This window comes from Amblyraja radiata, chromosome 10 (assembly GCF_010909765.2).
Source record: "Amblyraja radiata isolate CabotCenter1 chromosome 10, sAmbRad1.1.pri, whole genome shotgun sequence".
Classification (NCBI taxonomy): domain Eukaryota; kingdom Metazoa; phylum Chordata; class Chondrichthyes; order Rajiformes; family Rajidae; genus Amblyraja; species Amblyraja radiata.
Genome location: NC_045965.1, coordinates 25,005,940 through 25,025,076, shown reverse-complemented (window position 1 = coordinate 25,025,076; position 19,137 = coordinate 25,005,940). Strand labels below are relative to the sequence as shown.

Here is a 19,137-nt window from a genome sequence, read left to right as displayed (position 1 = left end):
TTCCTATGTTTTTTAATTCTCTACCTGCGCTCATTCATGTATTCATTACATGGCTTTGAAATTATTGCTTCTGTAGGACTTGGTCTTCACCCAATGCAGAAGAAGTTTACCAGAATGCAGCCTGAATTAGATGGTATTGGCTAGAAGGAGATATTGGACCAACTTGAATTGTTGGCTCTGGAGCGTCAGAAGCTGAGGAGAGCTTGAAAAAGTACATAACATTATGAAAGGCTTAGATAGGGCAGACAATGAGAATCATTTTTTCCCCAGGGTTGTAATGTTAAAGACTAGAGGGCATTGTTTTAAGGTTAGAGGGGCAAAATGTAAAGGATATGTGTAGAGCTGTGTTTTTTTTCCTCCCACACACAGAGTGGTGGGTGGCTCGAATGTGCGACAGGGGATGGTGGTGGAAGGAGAAACAATAGTGGTATTTAAGAGGCGTTTATATACGTGAACATGAAACATGATCGTAACATGAAAAAGCTACTTTGAAAATGAGGTGCAGTAAAGTTAGACCTAATAGACCCAACTGGGACCCGTTAAGCCCTGTTCCCCCTATGCAATATTCTACCACTCACCCATAGCCCCCAAATGCGCAGGCACGGCTGGCCGGTTCCCGTGGTGCCGCCAGAGATCCCCATTGTGACGCGAGTCACGCAACCCTCCCCCAACTGCGCCTCGCAGTTCCCTCTTCCTACCCCTATCCTCCTCCGTCCCCTCATCCTCCAGCACTCCCTCCCCCTCCTCTTCACCCTCCCTCTTCTTTCCCCTCACCTCCTCCCCTCCCCACTCACTCCCTCACCTCTCCCTCTCCTTTCCCCTCATCCCCTCAATCACTCCCTCCCTCCCTCCATAACCCCTCTCCCTTCACTACCCCCTCCTCTCCCTCTATCTCCCTGCTTCCCCACTCCTCACCTCCCCCCTATCCCAATCCCCCTCCTCATCTCCCCCACTGCCCTCCTCTTCCTCTATCCCCCTCCTCCCCCAGTCACCTCCCCCACTTTCCCCTCCCTCTCCTTCCCTATCCCCTTCCTCTCCCTCTATCCCCATGCTCCTCCACTCCTCTATCCCACTCCCCCACTCACCCTCCTCACCTCCCCCACTGCCCTCCTCTCCCTCTATCCCCCCATTCCCTACCTCCCACTCCTCACCTACCCCAGTTTCCCCTCCCTCTCTCCTCCCTATCACCCTCCTCTCCCTCTATCCCCCTGCTCCCCCACTCCCCTCTATCCCATCCCCCCCAAAATGAAAATCACAATTTTTCTTTGTAAATAAAACCTCTATTCCTTGCACTATTCGGTACGTTTCAATGAGGTCCCCTCATTTTCCTAAATACCAGTGAGTACAGGCTCAGTGCCGTCAAACACTCATCATATGTTAAAACACTCATCATACCTTATACTTATTAGACGTGTTACAGAACTCATGCTACTAGATACTTGGCTGAACATTATCTTACAGCCCAATCGGACCGCAGGAGAGAGCAGGAGAGGACTTTAAGCAATAAGATGGAAAATGTACAACCAAGTTCATTTCATCGCTCTGAATAATTAAATGAGGTGTTGGAAATACGCCCAAATAGAACTGGAGAGGACTTGGCAAATCTTTGTCCCTCACCAACATTTCACATTGGACTGGGTCACAGCTCAAAATTGCCACCTGCAGCCCTCCTTCGCTTAACTGGGCCAAATGAGGAATGTCTATCTTCACACCATTGTCCACTGGGCTATTGTGCTATGATCTCATCCCTAAAATATCCCTGGCAAAACTGAGAACGGCATTTTGTCTATCAGTGATTTTAACAATTTAACTGGCAGACATTGAGACATTTAAGTCTTAAGATGTTTCAAGCTTTTCTCCCACCTACTAGAATCAAAGGAAGGTCCGGACCCGAACATCACCTGTCCATGTTCTCCAGAGACGCTGCTGGCCCGCTGAGGTACTCCAGCATCTGCAGTTCTTTGTTTCTTCCCTTCTGCATTGTCTCCTACATCTGTGCACTACACTCCCAATGAATATAAATGCGTTCTTAATTTCTGTGCTAGATTAGGCCTAGTAACTGAACTGAGATAAGATATCGTGTTTAAGAAGGAACTGCAGATGCTGGAAAATCGAAGGTACACAAAAATGCTGGAGAAACTCAGCGGGTGCAGCAGCATCTATGGAGCGAAGGAAATTTCCTTCGCTCCATAGATGCTGCCTCACCCGCTGAGTTTCTCCAGCATTTTTGTGTACCTGAGATAAGATATCCACTACAATACTGTGGAATCACAGCAAGATTAGGCACTTCCAAACTTACCATCAAGTCTTGGACTCACGGTTGACTGTGCTGGAGTAATTCATCAGGTCAGGCTGCAACTCTGGAAATAAAAGGATAGGTGACGTTTCTGGTCGGGATCCTTCTGAAAAATAGCCTGAAGATGGATCCCAACCCGAAACATCACCTGTCCTTTTGCTCCAGAGACGATGCCTGACCCGCCGAGTTACTCCAGCATTTTGTGTCTCTCCTGGAATTCCAATGTGAATTCCGTCTATCTGGAGGAACAATGGATCAATGGATATGTTACTCACTGCACATCAGCACCAGAGAAATACAGGGGGCAGTATCAACCACCACACTTTTTTTACCTCAAATGCTCGTGACCATCTTTCGACAGTCACAAAATGTATCACCATCTTATAGGTATTGTACAATAGCATACAAGCCATCATATTAATAGCTTCTTTCCTCCATTCTGGATAGATTCCATATGCTGCATTGCAACAGGTTGACTAAAGGCAAAGTTATTTCTGGAGTACAAGCCTTCAGTATTACAAGCCTGGGTGTTGACTGGTCCCGTTGTCTTTGCTGTATTCAATGCTCTCAACTATTTCTTTGTATCACATGGAGTAAGTCGAAGTAGACAAATCTGTTTTTTGTGACATTAAGGATCTCAGGAAGAAGCAGAGATGAATCATCTAACTTGACACTTCTAGCTGAATATGCTTATGAATGATTCGTACTCTCATGTTGAACCCTAACATCACAGAGAATGAGGATGACGTGGAGCTACCTCAGTCTATTAGCTGTTTAATTTACCCCAATCATTCACGACCAAACATTCAGAAAGCAAATGAGCTTTCATATGATCCATTGGTTGTGGGACTGCTCTGTATTGTGGTTTCACCCGGCTAGTCCCTCAGTTTTAGGTAAGCCTGATGCCATTCCCTGCCATGCCCTCATGCACACCTCAATTAAGCAAGCTTGATCCAATTGCTGGTCTCTAATGGTTAATGAGGGATATGCTGGACCATGAGGTTATTGATTGTGGTGGTGCAAATTCCTGCTGTCTCTATGGTCAACTGTAGCTCATGTGTGCCAAGTTTTCAGCTGGCAGGTCTGTTCTGGGTCCATCCCTTTCACATAATGTACATATCTTAATTAAAAGTGTTTGCTTCCACAGGCTCAATGCACAGGCTCTGTCTGGCTGCTACATTCTTCATGGGTCAGCCTACTCAATCAGCAGTGGCGCTAACAAACCAGACTTGGCAATGGACATTGAAACCCTCCCTCTGGAGTACATTTTATACTCCAGTTACTTTCATAGCTTTAGCCAAGTGTTGTTCACTGTAGGGTATTACTGATTCATCAGCTAAGGGAGGGCAGTAAATGGATAGTCAGGATGAAATTTGCTTGTCTGTGTTTGAACTGCTATAGTGACATTTCACAGGGTTTGGAGTAAAAACTGAGGACTCCCAAGATTACTCTTTCCTGTGTGCAAACCACAGTACCATCAACTCTGGTGGTTTGTCCTGCTGGATGGACAGGATATTCTCAACAATTGTGATGGAGGAGTTTGCACCTTGCCCATAAGACATAATTCTACAAGAACAACTAGTAGAATTACTTAGTTGAGGGGTATGCAAGATAACACTCTCACTTTACACAGCAGTCCTCAGATGTCAGAGATTGATTTTGCTGTGAATGAGTTTGGTACCTAGGTTGTTCAGTGTGTCAGGTTTCATGTCTTTTTCTGTTTTAATGTGGTGGTTATTGTACAACTGAGTGACCCCCTAGGCCATTTCAGAAGGCAACCAAAAATAAACTACTGCAAGTGTGTCAAGCAGCATCAGTGGAGGTAAAGAAAGGTCAATGTTACGAGTCAAGACTCTGCATCTTTGTTTCTTCAAATGTTTCTGAATTATTACAAATTCTGGGGTCACAGAGAGGCCAGACCAGGTAAGGACAGCACATTTCCTTCCCGAGGAAGATATGCTGATAACACCAAACCCAGAGTGCGGCAAGCAGCAAAGATAATACCAATATTAAAAGATAATAGTTGCAACAAGACACATTCAGGCAGTTGAATGGGTAGATAAATAGCAGATGGAGTTTCACACTACCTAGTGTGAGGTGATACATCTTGTCTCAAGATATGTAATTCTAAAAAACAAAGTTCTAAAGAGTGTAAAAGAACAGAGAACTGCAGGGATCTGATCTTTGCTGGGGTTGGGTCATGTGTATGATCTTTGAAGAAAGTCAGTCAGATTGAGAGAGTAGTTCGCATAGCCAATGGCACCTTGAGTTTATAAATAGAAGTACCGAGTACAAAAGTATGGAAGTTGTACTGAACCTTTATAAAGCTCTAGTTAGCTCTGAATTTTAGCACATTGTTAAATAGATGAAAAGCTCAAAAGGATTTATTTTAGTCACAAATAATTTAGATAGAAATCTTAAGTGAAAACATCCGTCCAATTGAAACCATTGGGTATTTAAGATGCAATTAGTGACGCATGGACCGAAGGTTCTCAATACCATCAGTGACACTTCTCCATTTTCAGTGGTCATGAGCCAGAGATTCCCAGAAGTCAGAAGGGATGTTGCATTTCTCATCCTTGAACTTTTTCCTGTCTGCCTGGTAATCTCTTCCTGTGACTGAGCTCAGAATAACGTGCATGTTCAGCTATCTAGTATCAGGCAAACTCAAGAATATAAATTCTAACACACTCTCCATTATGAAAGGTTAAATCAAAATTGAGCCTACTAAATATCCCGACATTGTAAAGATGCAAGCAAATTGGGAATATGCATTTTCTTAAGATAGGTACATAGTGCTAATATAAATGGGTATATAGGGAATATTAGGTAACTGCCTACTGAAATTGTATAGGATTGGTTTATATTCCCTTGAACATATGGTTATCTAATTGATGTACATTTGATGCTCAAAGAATTTGATAGGATAGAAACTATTTCCATGTTGTTCAAAATGTATTTTTACTTACATGGAGTTTCTAAAGGTTATTTTGTTATTTTCTATTTTACAGGAATTAAAGTGTATGTACATAGGAACTATCCTAGCTAGACAAAATTGCTGGAGAAACTCAGCAGGTGCGGCAGCATTTATGGAGCGAAGGAAATAGGCAACGTTTCGGGCCAAAACGCACCCGCACCCGCTGAGTTTCTCCAGAAATTTTGGCTACCTTCGATTTTCCAGCATCTGCAGTTCCTTCTGGAACTATCCTAGCACTGCCTTCATGAGTTTCTATGGTCTGAATCTTCACTTCATCTCAGCTCTAAGCATCTATTTTTGGGTAAATATCGATGAACGGTAGAGAATATTGGCTAGAGATCAGAAAGCAAAGTATTGACCTGCTCACAAGTTACAACTGTTGTCTTTTTGCAGCCTATTGTTACACCTATTGCTACATGTTATATTTGCACTATGTACTGTATGTCTTTATAAAATACAGCTTCCAGATTTGATTATATCTCTAAATTTATCCCTCTCTTTGTTACAGAAATCTCAGTCGAACATAGGATGGAGCCAAAATTAGGGTGCAAGGGCAACTATTGGGAGAGTAATTCATATGGGTTTGAGATGCAAAATAAGGGTTGCACTAAATCCACATGAAAGGCCAACAGAGTGTATCCGAACAATGGCAACAATCCAGGTGACTCATTGAAAATTGGTTTATATTTTAGTCCATTCAAAATCTGGCACCTTATTTTATAAAAGATTAACACGGCATCTACAGACATTTCAGGCTGTGATGGTTGTTGCCAAAATGGCCATTTTACTTTAATCCTTCTTGACAGCAGCCGTCCCGCTTTATAGACAATAGTCAATAGGTGCAGGAGTAGGCCATTCGGCCCTTCGAGATAGCACCGCCATTCAATGTGATCATGGCTGATCATCCCCAATCAGTACCCCGTTCCTGCCTTCTCCCCATATCCCCTGACTCTGCTATTTTTAAGAGCCCTATCTAGCTCTCTCTTGAAAGCATCCAGAGAACCTGCCTCAAACGCCTTCTGAGGCAGAGAATTCCACAGACTCGCAACTCTCTGTGAAAAAAAGTTTTTCCTCGTCTCCGTTCTAAATGGCTTACTCCTTATTCTTAAACTGTGGCCCCTGGTTCTGGACTCCCCCAACATGTTTCCTGCCTCTTAACAATCTTATATGTTTCAATGAGATTCCCTCTCATCCTTCTAAACTCCAGAGTGTACAAGCCCAGCTGCTCCATTCTCTCAGCATATGACGGTCCCGCCATCCCGGGAATTAACCTTGTAAACCTACGCTGCACTCCCTCAATAGCAAGAATGTCCTTCTCCAAATTAGGGGACCAAAACTGCACACAATACTCCAGGTGTGGTCTCACTAGGGCTCTGTACAACTGCAGAAGGACCTCTTTGCTCCTACATTCGACTCCTCTTGTTATAAAGGCCAACATGTCATTCGCTTTCTTCACTGCCTGCTGTACCTGCATGCTTACTTTCATAGACTGATGTACAAGGACCCCCAGATCCCGTTGTACTTCCCCTTTTCCCAACGATGCCATTTAGGGACAGAGAAGAATATTCAGTATCTTTCTATTTGAGCATTCTTAGGAATCATTGCAATTTCATTCTGGAACCTAATTTATGTCTTCTTGAATAGACTCTATACTCACCCCACTCCTGCGCGATGTCATAGCCACAACTGGAGACCACTGATTAGTCCGCGGATTGAACCTCTCAGCACTGCTTAACTCTGTGGTATCATCTCTCCCTCCAACGGCATAAATCATGTCCTGGTAAACAGAACATCCCAGGTGCTTCCGGCGAGTTCCCATTGGTGCAATGGTATGCCATCGGTTTTCCTGCGGACTGTAGCGTTCAACTATAGGCAGAAAATACAAGCCATTCTTGATTAGTATCTGTGATACCATGGACTCTTAGACTGATCTGTGAAGTCCGGCTCTTCCCATAGTTGTGAATCTCCCATGCTGTTCAGAGTATTTTCAAATCCCAATGTCACTTTCCAGTGGATATTGGATTGTAAACCATTTTTATTCAGTGCTTAGGAGCTGAATTAACAACCTGGTGAGTTCCCTAGCCCATGCACATTGTACTTTGTATACTGACGCAAAGATATTGCGTTTGTGGGCTGTCAATTCTTATCTATCCCATTGTGCAATAAATGGCTCATTGCAGCTCAGTGTTTGCAGCCCCCTCTAGTCCCATGGTGAAAAACGACCTATAAAATAGTACAACGGAGGGTCAGTCTTCATCCTTGCCACTGAGGCAACTGGACGGTTGCCACCAACAGAAGAATTTTCAGTGACTCGGCTGGTCACACAATGTTTACAATCACTTTAATTAGTTTCCAGGTCTTGATAAAAATGCATTTACAATATGACATTCTAAAACGTAATTCTCTCCCATCTCTCGTGGTAAATCATGGTCTACAGAGAGATCGATTAATGAGACACTGTTATAATAATGTGAGATAATTCATCTTCCCACACAAAATAAACGTACCAGTATTAAGGGGAGAGGTACCATCAGATCCACCAACAGCATAAAGAAATCCACCTAACACAGCAACTGCCACACCTAGCCGTCTGGTACTCATTGAAGCCACACGTGCCCACTTATTCTCTTTTGGGTCAAACCTAGAATGGAAATATTTTTGCCTTTATCACTTTATGCAAACCACTAAAAACAAAGATCGAATTTCCAACCATCTGCACTGAAAGATCTCTTGCCATTTTCTCAGTTGAATCAAATTGGCCAACTATACATTATTGAATTTATTTTTGATGTTGCATATTTAAAATCATGCAGAGTACGATAGTTGGAGTAAGGGCATAATTGAATGAAGACCAACTTAAAGGCGGCCTTTAAAATTTGATTAAGACAGTATTGATTTTGTTACATTCTTCTTGCAAGGAGTGTTTCTCTAAGTCAATACTGATTGATGATCTTTAAGCCTGCCATAAATTCACCAATTCTTGGAAAAGTGGCCAACCAGTGTAAAATAATCCGTCAATAGTGTTTAAGATTAAAACTCATTTGTTTTAGGAACATCTTGCACATGGCCAAGCATCCATAAAATATAAAACAATGAGACTCAGTCAATTCAAAATACCTGGCAATACCAAAATGATAAATAGAAAATGATGGAAATATTCAACAGATCAGGCAGTCTGCAGAGAGAAAAATACAGTTAGCATTTCTCATTCATGATCTTTCTGTCCAAATGAAAGGTCATTGACCTAAAATATTAACTCTGTTTCACATTCCAGAGATTCTGCCAGATCTGCTGAATATTTCCAGTGATATCTGTTCTTTTTTCTGATTTTTAGCACCCACAGTAATTTGTTTCTCAATAGCTACTAAATAATGCTGCATAATTATCAGTAACTCCACATAAAATAGAACAGATGCTGCTACAGTACATAAAGTTGATTACACAATTATTTTCCCATAAACTATAGAAGAATGTTTTCAAAGATGATTATGTAGCCAGCCTGCTGAACTGTATCAACTTGCTCACCACAGTGTGATCATTGGGAGGATGTTTCGTTAAGGGATGGTTAACCTTCATGTTAAGGGAGGATTAATAATTTAAACGTAAAAACATTTTCCTCCATTCATTCATAATAAGAGCACAGCCACAGCTCTTCAGAGTCAATCACTGCGTGATTAAGGCTGGGGGGGGGAGCAGAGGAAAGGGAAATAGACAAAGGGAAAATGATAAAACGGAAAGGGATGCAAAAACTATTTATCAGAACTTTTTCATCTTAAATAAAGCAAAACATCAAGATGCATTACTGAAGTAATACTTTTCATATTTTGCACATGAAATTATTAAAAGTGATTATTTATATATTTTATTCACATTTGCCTACCAGCAAAAGGATCTAGGATTTGAAAATAAGTGGAGAAAATTATACAGGCAAATCCCAGCCCCCAACACTTAGAATCATGAGCAAGCATACTACCTGTATCATGAATGGACTCACAAATATGAGCATTTCGAGTTTTAACGTATCCAATGTAGATTACGAACTTCCATTGAGGCAACAGACTGCCTGCGATGCATTACCTCAAATATAAACCTCCCCTCAAGATAAATATATGCTGGGGAATTATACATCATGCTTCCGTAGCTTTACAAAGACTACTTTAATTTTTAACCAATGAAGGGGCATTGAAGCATTGTATAATTACCCGTGATGGAGAAATGTCTTGCTTCCCTTCGCTAATAGCCTGTGTGAGAGCAGATCCCACAGAGAGGAATCACAAACACACACCGGTGCTCTACTACTCCATAAGGCAGCATGTTGACAGGCCAACTTTGCTATGCCACTTACTGCACCACACAATTACTGCTATCAGATCAGGTTAGGAAGAAACACTCCACAAGTTTACCTTTCCACAATGTTCAGACAAGAGACGCCATCCTGGCCACCTACAGCATACAGATACCCTCCCAAAACTGCCACGCCAACACTGGTCCGACATGTACTGGTGGGAGCCACGTCACTACTCCACTGGTTGGTCTTTGGATCATATCTAAAAGTTTAATTATTGAGAAATTAAAAAGATATGCCTAGTTTCAAAGCACTCGCAATAATAGAATACACTGCGAGTGGAATTTGTGACCTTAAGATTTATTTATCTTAAAATTTAAGCATTAAAAAAGCAAAAGCTACATTAAAGGAATAAATTTCACTCCCAGGTTTTATCAAATAGCAGAATTAAAAAATAAAATTAAAGCTTAATGTTTGTTGACCAATATTTCTTGCCCTTTAGATTTTTTGTGCTTACGCAGACATTTTTATGTGCTTCTTTACGCTAGAGCAAAAATTGCAGGGGTAAATAACTGAGTTTCCTATATTGTCTACTCACAGAAGTTAGTGATTATGCCTGAAACTGCATGGAGTTATCTGAAGAATACACTTGGGGGCAAGGAAAAGGACAAGTACTAAATTCAATAGTTCATACATGTTATTTTGTGCTTAAGGAAACAGAGATGCAGAAGTAGTTGAACAAAATGCAATTCTCAACTACACCAGTTGGGTGGAAATCCGATAAAGCATTTTAAGTCAGGTAAAAATAGCAAGAGATACAAAGGCAAAAGACAGACAGACCAGAAAGCAGGTATCATCCATTTCAAATGTTATCATAAAGTGCCAATGATTGAAGTGTATTAAAAAGTAGGATTTGACTGGGTAAAATGATATTGTAATAGGCATGTATGAGAAATAGTTTTGACAGAGCCTTTCCACTTAGTTTTAAAGTTTATATGATATGGGTGGCCCTCGCAAGCTCAGCATATATTGTCCATCTCTAAACATACTTGAGAATGGGATGGCATGTTTCTTTCTCGAATTGCTATATTCTGCATTGTATTGGATGCCATATTCCCACAGTAAAGGAAAAACAATATATTTTCAAATAAGGATGGTGTGTAATTTTCAAATGAAATTTGGTGTTGGTGTGATTCTTCATCAATTGCTGTCCTCCTAGGGAGTAGAAGTGGAGTCTGGGTGAGATAGTCGAAGAAACATTTATGAGTAACTGCACAGCATTTTGTAGATAGCACACAATATTTTAAGGTAGGAACAGTTGCTATTAAAGTTCAAGCTAGTAAATCAAGTGAACTGCTTTGCATTCGCAAACATAGAGTTGAGCTTTATGTTTTGCTAGAACTACATTTCCTTGAGATCTTGATTTTTGTTAGAGCAAACATTCAATTATACTCCTGACATGTGCCTTGTAGGTAATGGAATTAATCTGGGGGTTCATGTGATCCATTTGCCACACGCAACACAGCCTCTGATATCCTCCTCTCAATGCAATAGTTACGGGGCTGCTCCAATTATGTTTCAGTCAGCTGTGAATCCTAGGTTATTGCTATCAAAGCCAGAGGTAATTAAGCTTTCTTATTTTAAAAAAATGTTCTTGACCTGCTTGTTAATTGATTCAATCACTAATCCTCACTTTAGGTTCCTCTGGGAACATTTGTCTCCAAACCCTGTATTAGCCACGATCTACTCATGGTGAAAAGAACTGACATGGCAGGGTTTGGCCATTCTGTAGCTGGGGATCAGTGGGAGGGTGATGGTGCTCAGTGAAAGAAAGCTTTCTGCTGGTTATAATCATACTGAGTAAAAAGGAAAATGGTTGGGTTGATGGGGACCAATCATCTCGAACTCAGCGATTTAATGAGAAACTCTCACAGAAATTTCTTGAGTTCAACCGCTTTCAGGTCACATCTCTCCTAAAAGTGCACACGTGAGTTGTTCTGTCTAATTGAATCAGACATTTGCCAAAATATCTATGGTTCAACTGTCCCCATTTTTCACATCCACAGATGGTAATGAGACTTTGCTGATTTAAATGAGCTCAATGCACCTGTCCAATATTATAGTTTTAATCCAAACTGAATGTGGGTATTAAGTGAGGTTTTTAACAGTGTAAAATTAATGAGGTGAAATGTATAATCTTATCTATCAATATAAATGACAGGTCTATTTTTGGTGTATAATTACAGTATTCATCTGTAAGAAACAAATTGGGAAGAAAAAAGTGTGTTCACAGAGTGTATTAACCACACACAAGGCTGTACCTTACCTCTCTACGCTGTTGAGATATGACGAGCCATCATGTCCACCCACTGCATAAAGAAGATCATCCAACACACTGACCCCTACTCCACACCGCCGTTTGCTCATGGAAGCTACCATTCGCCATTCGTTGGTCTGCGGGTCGTAGCGCTCAACACTTGAAATTGCGTCCCCACTGCACCATCCTCCAACTTAAACAACAGTTCACATGTGAAAATTCTGCCATATAATTCCGTCACTCTCAGCATTGATTGCCTCCATGACATTTTGTTGAAAGTGATAGTTAACTAAGAATGCCTTATTGTAATTCTCTTATGAAAGTCTATCTCAAGCACAGGCAGGGAAGATGTAACATAAACCAAACACTCATGATAGTCTAGGAATGACTGCGAGCTATCACATCTTAGAAGTTAGTTTCCCAAATGCATGTCATCTATTAATTTTTTCAGCAAAGGTTCAAACCTACAAGGCCGCCTTTAAAACAGTGTACTTGTGTCCAGGTTTGTATGCAATGTTTTATAATTCAATGCATTAAGACAGAAGTCATGGGTAGGCAGAAAAGCCCTTTGGATCCCTTTTGCTCTTAAAAAATATATATTATATACTGTATTCAGATTTCCTTCGAGTACATGGAAATGTAGGGAATGGAGGGTTATTTTATCTTGTGCAGGCAGGGAAGATTATTTTAGCTTGGCATAATGTTTGGCACAAACGTTGTTGGCGAAGGGCCTGAATCTGTGCTGCACTTTCTTTATTCTCTTTTCTATAATCAAAGCCGATATTGGATTAATTTTTGGACTCCATGACTGAGCACTTGCAGGTCACTGAGGTAAAAAACTTTCAAAGATTCATAAGCACGGGATTGTGAGGTTAAGGGCTACAGTGTTTTAGACTCGCAATAGTAAAGTTATTTTTCTCACAAGATTTTCAAAAATAAAGATCTTTACAACAGTAATAATTACTAAGGGCTGTATGTTACATTGTTTAATTGAGTAATGATGCACAAGTGTCAATAGAATTGTTCCTCAACGTCTTTGACCACCTGCTGTAAAGCCGCAGCTGTGTTCTTTTAAGAGACAATAGTTTTTGATTACTGCCTGAAGGTTACATGGAAATAAGTTTTTTTTCAGCTGTACTATTTAAATTCAAGACAGCAATTTTTGTACTTGTCAATTTCCAAAACAATGTTTAAGTAGTTCTCTAGTTCCCAGTCAAATTCACATTATAACCAATTTGGCCTGCATGATGCAAATAATGTTCCATAATTCATACCTCTCATTGTATCCAGTTTGTTTCGTGGAAACTCTTATTATAGCATAACTAGCTGTACTTTTATATCAAGCCTGTGACCCTCCAGTTTATCTAATAATTTTTTGTGATACTTCAAAAGCTTTATGAGAATAAGATTTACATCCATTTTGTTGCCCTTTATTTATCCTGCTTATAAAAACCAATGACATAAAATATCAAGCTTGTTAAATACTATTTTTACTTCATAAAAAGAAACATGCTGGATCTGCCCAGTCACATTAGGATTCTTATGTGCCTTCTGCCCTTTAAGATGAATTTCAGCATATAGTCACCAATAACATCTGGTTAGTTTGTATGGAATACCTTACTTTTCCTCTCCTTACTTCAAGTAGATACAGTGCCCTCCATAAAGTTTGGGACAAAGACCCATCATTTATTTATTTATCTCTGTACTATAGAATTTGATATTTGTAATGGAAAAAAATCACATGTGGTTAAAGCGCATTGTCAGATTTTAATAAAGGCTATTTTTATACATTTTGGTTTCACCATGTAGAAATTCCAGCAGTGTTTATACATAGTCCCTCCATTTCAGGGCGCCATAATGTTTGGGACACAGCGATGTTATGTAAATGAAAGTAGTCATGTTTAGTATTTTGTTGCATATCCTTTGCATGCAATGACTGCTTGAAATCTGTGATTCGTGGACATCACCAGTTGCTGGGTGTCTTCTCTGGTGATGCTCTGCCAGGCCTGTATTGCAGCCATCTTTAGCTTATGCTTGTTTTGTGGGCTAGTCCCCTTCAGTTATAAAAGACATGCTCAATTGGGTTCAGATCGGGCGATTGACTTGGCCACTAAAGAATTGACCATTTCTTTTTGGTTTGAAAAACTCCTTTGTTGCTTTAGCAGTATGTTTGGGATCATTGTCTTGCTGTAGAATGAACCGCCGGTCAATGAGTTTTGAGGCATTTGTTTGAACTTCAGCAGATAGAATGTGTCTATACACTTCAGAATTCATTATGCTACTACTATCAACAGTTATATCATCAATGAAGATAAGTGAGCCAGTACCTTCAGCAGCCATACATGCCCAGGCCATAACACCCCACCACCGTGTTTCACAGATGAGGCGGTATGCTTTGGATCTTGGGCAGTTCCTTCTCTCCTCCATACTTTGCTCTTGCAATCACTCTGATATGTTAATCTTCGTCTCAACTGTGCGCAATAACTTTTTCCAGAACTGTGGTTGCTCTTTTAAGAAATTCTTGGCAAACTGTAACCCGGCCATCCTATTTTTGCAGCTAACCAGTGGTTTGCATCCTGCAGTGTCTCCTCTGTATTTCTGTTCATGAAGTCTTCTGTGGACAGTGATCATTGACTAATCCACACCCGACTCCTGAACAATGTTTCTGATCGGTCGGACAGTTGTTTGGGGATTTTTCTTTACTATAGAGAGAATTCATCTGTCATCAGCTGTGGAGGCCTTCCTTGGCCTGCCAGTCCCTTTGTGATTAATGAGTTCACCAGTGCTCTCTTTCTTCTAATCATGTTCCACTTAGTTGATTTTAGTAAACCTAAGGTTTGGCTGATGTCTTTAACAGTTTTATTTGTGTTTCTCAGTCTTATAATGGCTTATAAATAAATGATGGGTCTTTGTCCCAAACATTATGGAGGGCACTGTAAGATTACATTTACATCATTCCAACCTGTGCCGTCAGAATCTAGGGAATTTCATAAAATATTATCTATAGGATTGACTGTTTCTGCAGCCACCTCTTTCAGAAGACCAGAATGCAGGTTATTAGGTCCAGGGGATTTGTCTCATTTTAATTTGTTCAATTTTTCTTGTCATAAACCTTTGATTCATCTTAGCTTATGCTACATTGCAATACAATTTTAAAAATCTGAAAACATGCATAATAGCTCGTCATAAATGTTATCTATTGTTTGTATTTTTGTTAACTCTTGAAACAAGCTGATATTTTACTAACGGTTAAAACATACATTTTATGCAAGATGACAGACCTGCAAATAAAACCTCGCCGCATCGGATAGGTTTACGAGGCCTTGTCCTTGGACCCTGCATTAGGGGACGTTCTTGTGGTAAAAGCAAATAATTTTTGGCTTCATCAACAAGGTCTCTGTGTGAAAAGGAAACAAGAAACGAAATAGTGATTTTTCTCATATACAATATGATTTGGTACATATAAAAGAACAAATACAGCTAGTAGGAACATGAACAGTGCATTCTATTGTAACTTATCAGCTTCAAAGGCAAACATAAGAAGATGCTGACCAGAATCACTCCAGGCAACAATTGGTCATTCTGTATTAGGTATCACAGCAGTGTTGATCAAAATGCCCAAGAGCAAGTCACTGGTTCATCCATTACACCTACAGTTGCTATGACATAGAAAATAATTTTAGAAATATATATGTACTATTGCTATGTAAAATCAAATGTAATGGGAAATATTTATTGGTGTGGAATTTGTATAAGGCACTACTACTAGCTGTATGCATTCTAGACAGCTTAGCTACCTTAAACGTGTTACCCAAAAATTAGCAAAATAATTTTATCAAAAAATGTTCAGTATTCTTTTGAAAAAATGGATAAAAATCTTTTGCTGTAATTTTACTGGGATATGCTCACATGTACTGAGGGGCCTTGACTAAATTATCAGACTACAGTATTATTATTAGATTTCTTGACATTAATTTGCAAATAAGAATTATGACCAAAATGGGTAGATTCCCTTCCGTTTCCAATTTTCTTTTTGGTAATGTGCCATTTAGCAAAACAGTACTCACAACTTCATAAAATGTAAATCTGTACAGATTGAGCAAGGCAAGCAAAGTTCTAGTCTTAAACCAACCCTGTATTACACTAATTTCCTTCAGAGACTGTATCATCCAATTAAATCACATCTTTGTACATTAAACAAATCGAATGCAGGTTATGTCCGCTTTAATTAACACTAACCACTCGCAGGTGCAACATCTAGTGAAGAGTCATTGAATAAAAAGGACTAGATGGGAAAAATGGCCAGCATGAATGTGGTGGACCAAAGGGCCGGTTTCAATGCTGCATTATTCTAAACCAAACTCCAAGCAGCGTTGCATTTGTACAAGTTCAAACGAAAAGCTATTTTTTCCTCATTGCAATAGAATGGTGTTTAAAAGTTGTCACTACATTCAATAAAAAGGTATATCTTTATATTAAGACATTACACAAAATTGCACGTCCAAAATATCACACTTCTCTTTAAATATTGAGCACTGCATTTCAGCACATTGCTTGACATTGCGAGCACTGTGAGGTTTGTTAATACCATCCTTGATAAATGGTACTGTACTGAAGGCAAGGCTATTATTAAGTTTCTAGAATAAGTGGCCAAAAGAAGAAAATTAATAGACAATGAATAGCTTTAATATTCTGTAAATGGAAGCTCACAGAAAAATCAAGAAATCATTTTAAAATACCAAAGTTTAAAAAGGATCTAATTTAAAATGTCGCCATCTTGTCCTGATTTCACTGTCTATATAAACCAACTCAGTCAGCTTAGAATCCCTTTGACATACTGTACTCCCCATGGGACAACATATGAAGTTCTGACAAGCAATATGAACATGTGTGAACTAAATAGTTCTTTCAACGCAGCATGTTCTTAGTACCACTGTTTGTGCGAGAGACTATTTTAACCAGCAATTAGATCCTATTTTTCTCTCACTGAAACGTTTGTAATATTTATTCGAAGAATAGCACACAGTATTAATACCCACACTTAAAATTCCTTTTAGGTCCATGTGCATAAGCGTAGGCAGGACACTCGCACTCAAACTGCCATTCTGGAGAGATACATCAGCAGTATAGTTCATAATATACAGCTTTTTGTTTCCCCTCTTTCCTCACATTTCATACAGCTGAATTGGAATGTGTACTCACGTGCAAACCCATTTTTTAAAAGTAAAAACAACATAGAGTTGTATAGTAATAAAACATGGAAACAGACTCATCTGGTTTTATTGAAGACACAATCATTGTACATCCATCGGTTTAAAAAATACCTCCGCCAGGATATCTACTCTGTTTGAAGCTATAGTTAGCAAGTATGTGACTGGGCTCTCCGACTCTCACCTGTTTTAAATGTTTCTGTTCTTTATAGTGCAGCTCCCATAGAACACAGCTGCAGGTTGCTTGCAATCATGCTTTTTACTGTGCATTTTTATTAAGAAAATGAGTTAATCCTTTGAGTACATCTTTGTCAACTTGAAACTTTAGAATGACAATTTGTAATAAACTGCATAACTTACTCTGAGAGCTAACAAACTGGGTATCCAAACATTCAAAACTGCTCACAAAATATACAGTAATTGTTGTAGTCCGATTTATAATATTACTGGTCACATTCGGGCATGTATAGAAGAGTAGAATACATACCTGCACTCCTCATCACTCTTTATGAGGGGATCAGATCCGACAGTTCCTACTAAAAACTTGGGACTGAGCAATGGTAGGCGAACATGTTGCAATACCTGGGATGGGAAAAATTAATTGAAGAGAACTGCATTGCAATGTATCTCAGAAGTAGGAATTTTGAAATTATTGTTTACATCTGTGCTAAGATAAATATATTTACTAAAACATCATTTAAGGTTGATGCAACCAAGGCCGTAATCACTATAGTAGCCACTTCCTTTAAAACTCTTGGAAGCAGTAAGTTTTATTTGTCAAAATATTTCATGTGTTTTTGTGAAAGCAAAGCTATCTTCTATTGCCTAAAAATAATGAAGTATTTTAAAAAATGTATGAATATTGAAGCATTTGTGTGATCTAAAGTAAACAAGTTCATATTACGGCCTTTAGTAATATCAACAGAACTGGACGAAAACAGATTTCTACTACCATCTTAATTGAAGCTCAGAGATAAATTGATCTCAGGATGAAACTGTACTGAATTTGAACAGACGTACATCTATTAAAGGTTGGGAAATGTAACCAATCAGGATATAAGAATTCAGATGTTCACCTGGACATCGTCTCACCTGGGGAAGCTGTGGACGTCTCTCTTGAATACTGTACTTAACCCAGGCCATAACTGCATTAAAAACCTGTTCCTCACTCCGTACATTCAACTCGTCACTAGAAATGATATCAATCAGCTGATTGGCTGGTAACAACATGAACTCCTCACTCTCCATCACCTGAAAGCAGAAGAAAGTATTTTAAGAAACAATTAAGCAATTTAAAGAGGAGCATTTAAAAAGAAAAGTAATTTACTATCAAATATCTTTCTTTTCAAGCTACTGGCTCTTCAGAAGAACATTTGGGAGTAACGTTTAATTTCTTGCGTTGCTAGGAACAGCACAGTCGTGCTTTAAAATGAAATACACCCTTTAACAAATAAAGTGATTTAAGGACCTGTCCCACGAGCATGCGACTGCATGCGGCAAGCGCGACCAGACCGGAAGCGGGGGTCGCGAGGAGGTCGAGTGATCTCCGTACAGGGCCTGTCCCACCAGCATGCGCCTGCATGCGGCGAGCGCGACCAAACCAGAAGCGGGGGCCACGCGGAGGTCGAGTGAGTGACGTGAAGTTCGAGCGAAGTCGCGGGAAGTTCGCGCGTGATGTACGGCGTCAAGACGCTGCGTATGCCCGTCGAGGCGGTGCGTACGGTGTCGAGGCAGCTGCGGGCCGGTAGGCCGTTGCCGCTCGGAATTTTTTAACATTGTCAGTTTTTCGGAGCCCCGCGTGATATCGGGACCAGCTCCGCACAATTCCATACGGCTCCGGCGTTCGAAGTGGGACCGGCCCCGCGAGGCCGTACGGCTCAAGCAACCACGTTAGGTCGCGCTTGCCGCATGCAGTCGCATGCTCGTGGGACAGGCCCTTTAGTCTCCAATTTCAAATATCGAAAGTGTTTATCCCCAGTCATGTTTTTCCTCTCATCTCTCCCATTGCCCCATATTTTGGTGAAACTAACTTCAGAACATAAAACTGAGAAA

At 40.0% G+C, this 19,137-nt stretch overlaps 1 protein-coding gene and 1 long non-coding RNA gene across 4 annotated transcripts in view; both read right to left on the bottom strand.

The window, feature by feature from the left end:
* The window catches only part of klhl20 (kelch like family member 20), a 56,153-nt gene that overhangs the window by 5,837 nt on the left and 31,179 nt on the right, over positions 1-19,137 (bottom strand). For 2 of the 3 annotated variants that reach the window (XM_033028374.1, XM_033028375.1), the window contains 7 exons: positions 18,178-18,336; positions 17,573-17,667; positions 15,157-15,272; positions 11,885-12,068; positions 9,677-9,820; positions 7,781-7,914; positions 6,931-7,139 (listed from right to left, as the gene is read on the bottom strand). In XM_033028374.1, the coding sequence (XP_032884265.1) occupies positions 6,931-7,139; positions 7,781-7,914; positions 9,677-9,820; positions 11,885-12,068; positions 15,157-15,272; positions 17,573-17,667; positions 18,178-18,336 (1,041 nt within the window). The remainder of the gene's footprint in view (positions 1-6,930; positions 7,140-7,780; positions 7,915-9,676; positions 9,821-11,884; positions 12,069-15,156; positions 15,273-17,572; positions 17,668-18,177; positions 18,337-19,137) is intronic. The other variant, XM_033028377.1, reaches the window with a different exon arrangement.
* On the bottom strand, positions 1,969-5,361 carry LOC116977699. The gene is made up of 2 exons (XR_004413282.1): positions 2,236-5,361; positions 1,969-2,064 (listed from the first exon to the last, which is right to left on the bottom strand). It is a non-coding gene; the product is annotated as an uncharacterized LOC116977699 (long non-coding RNA).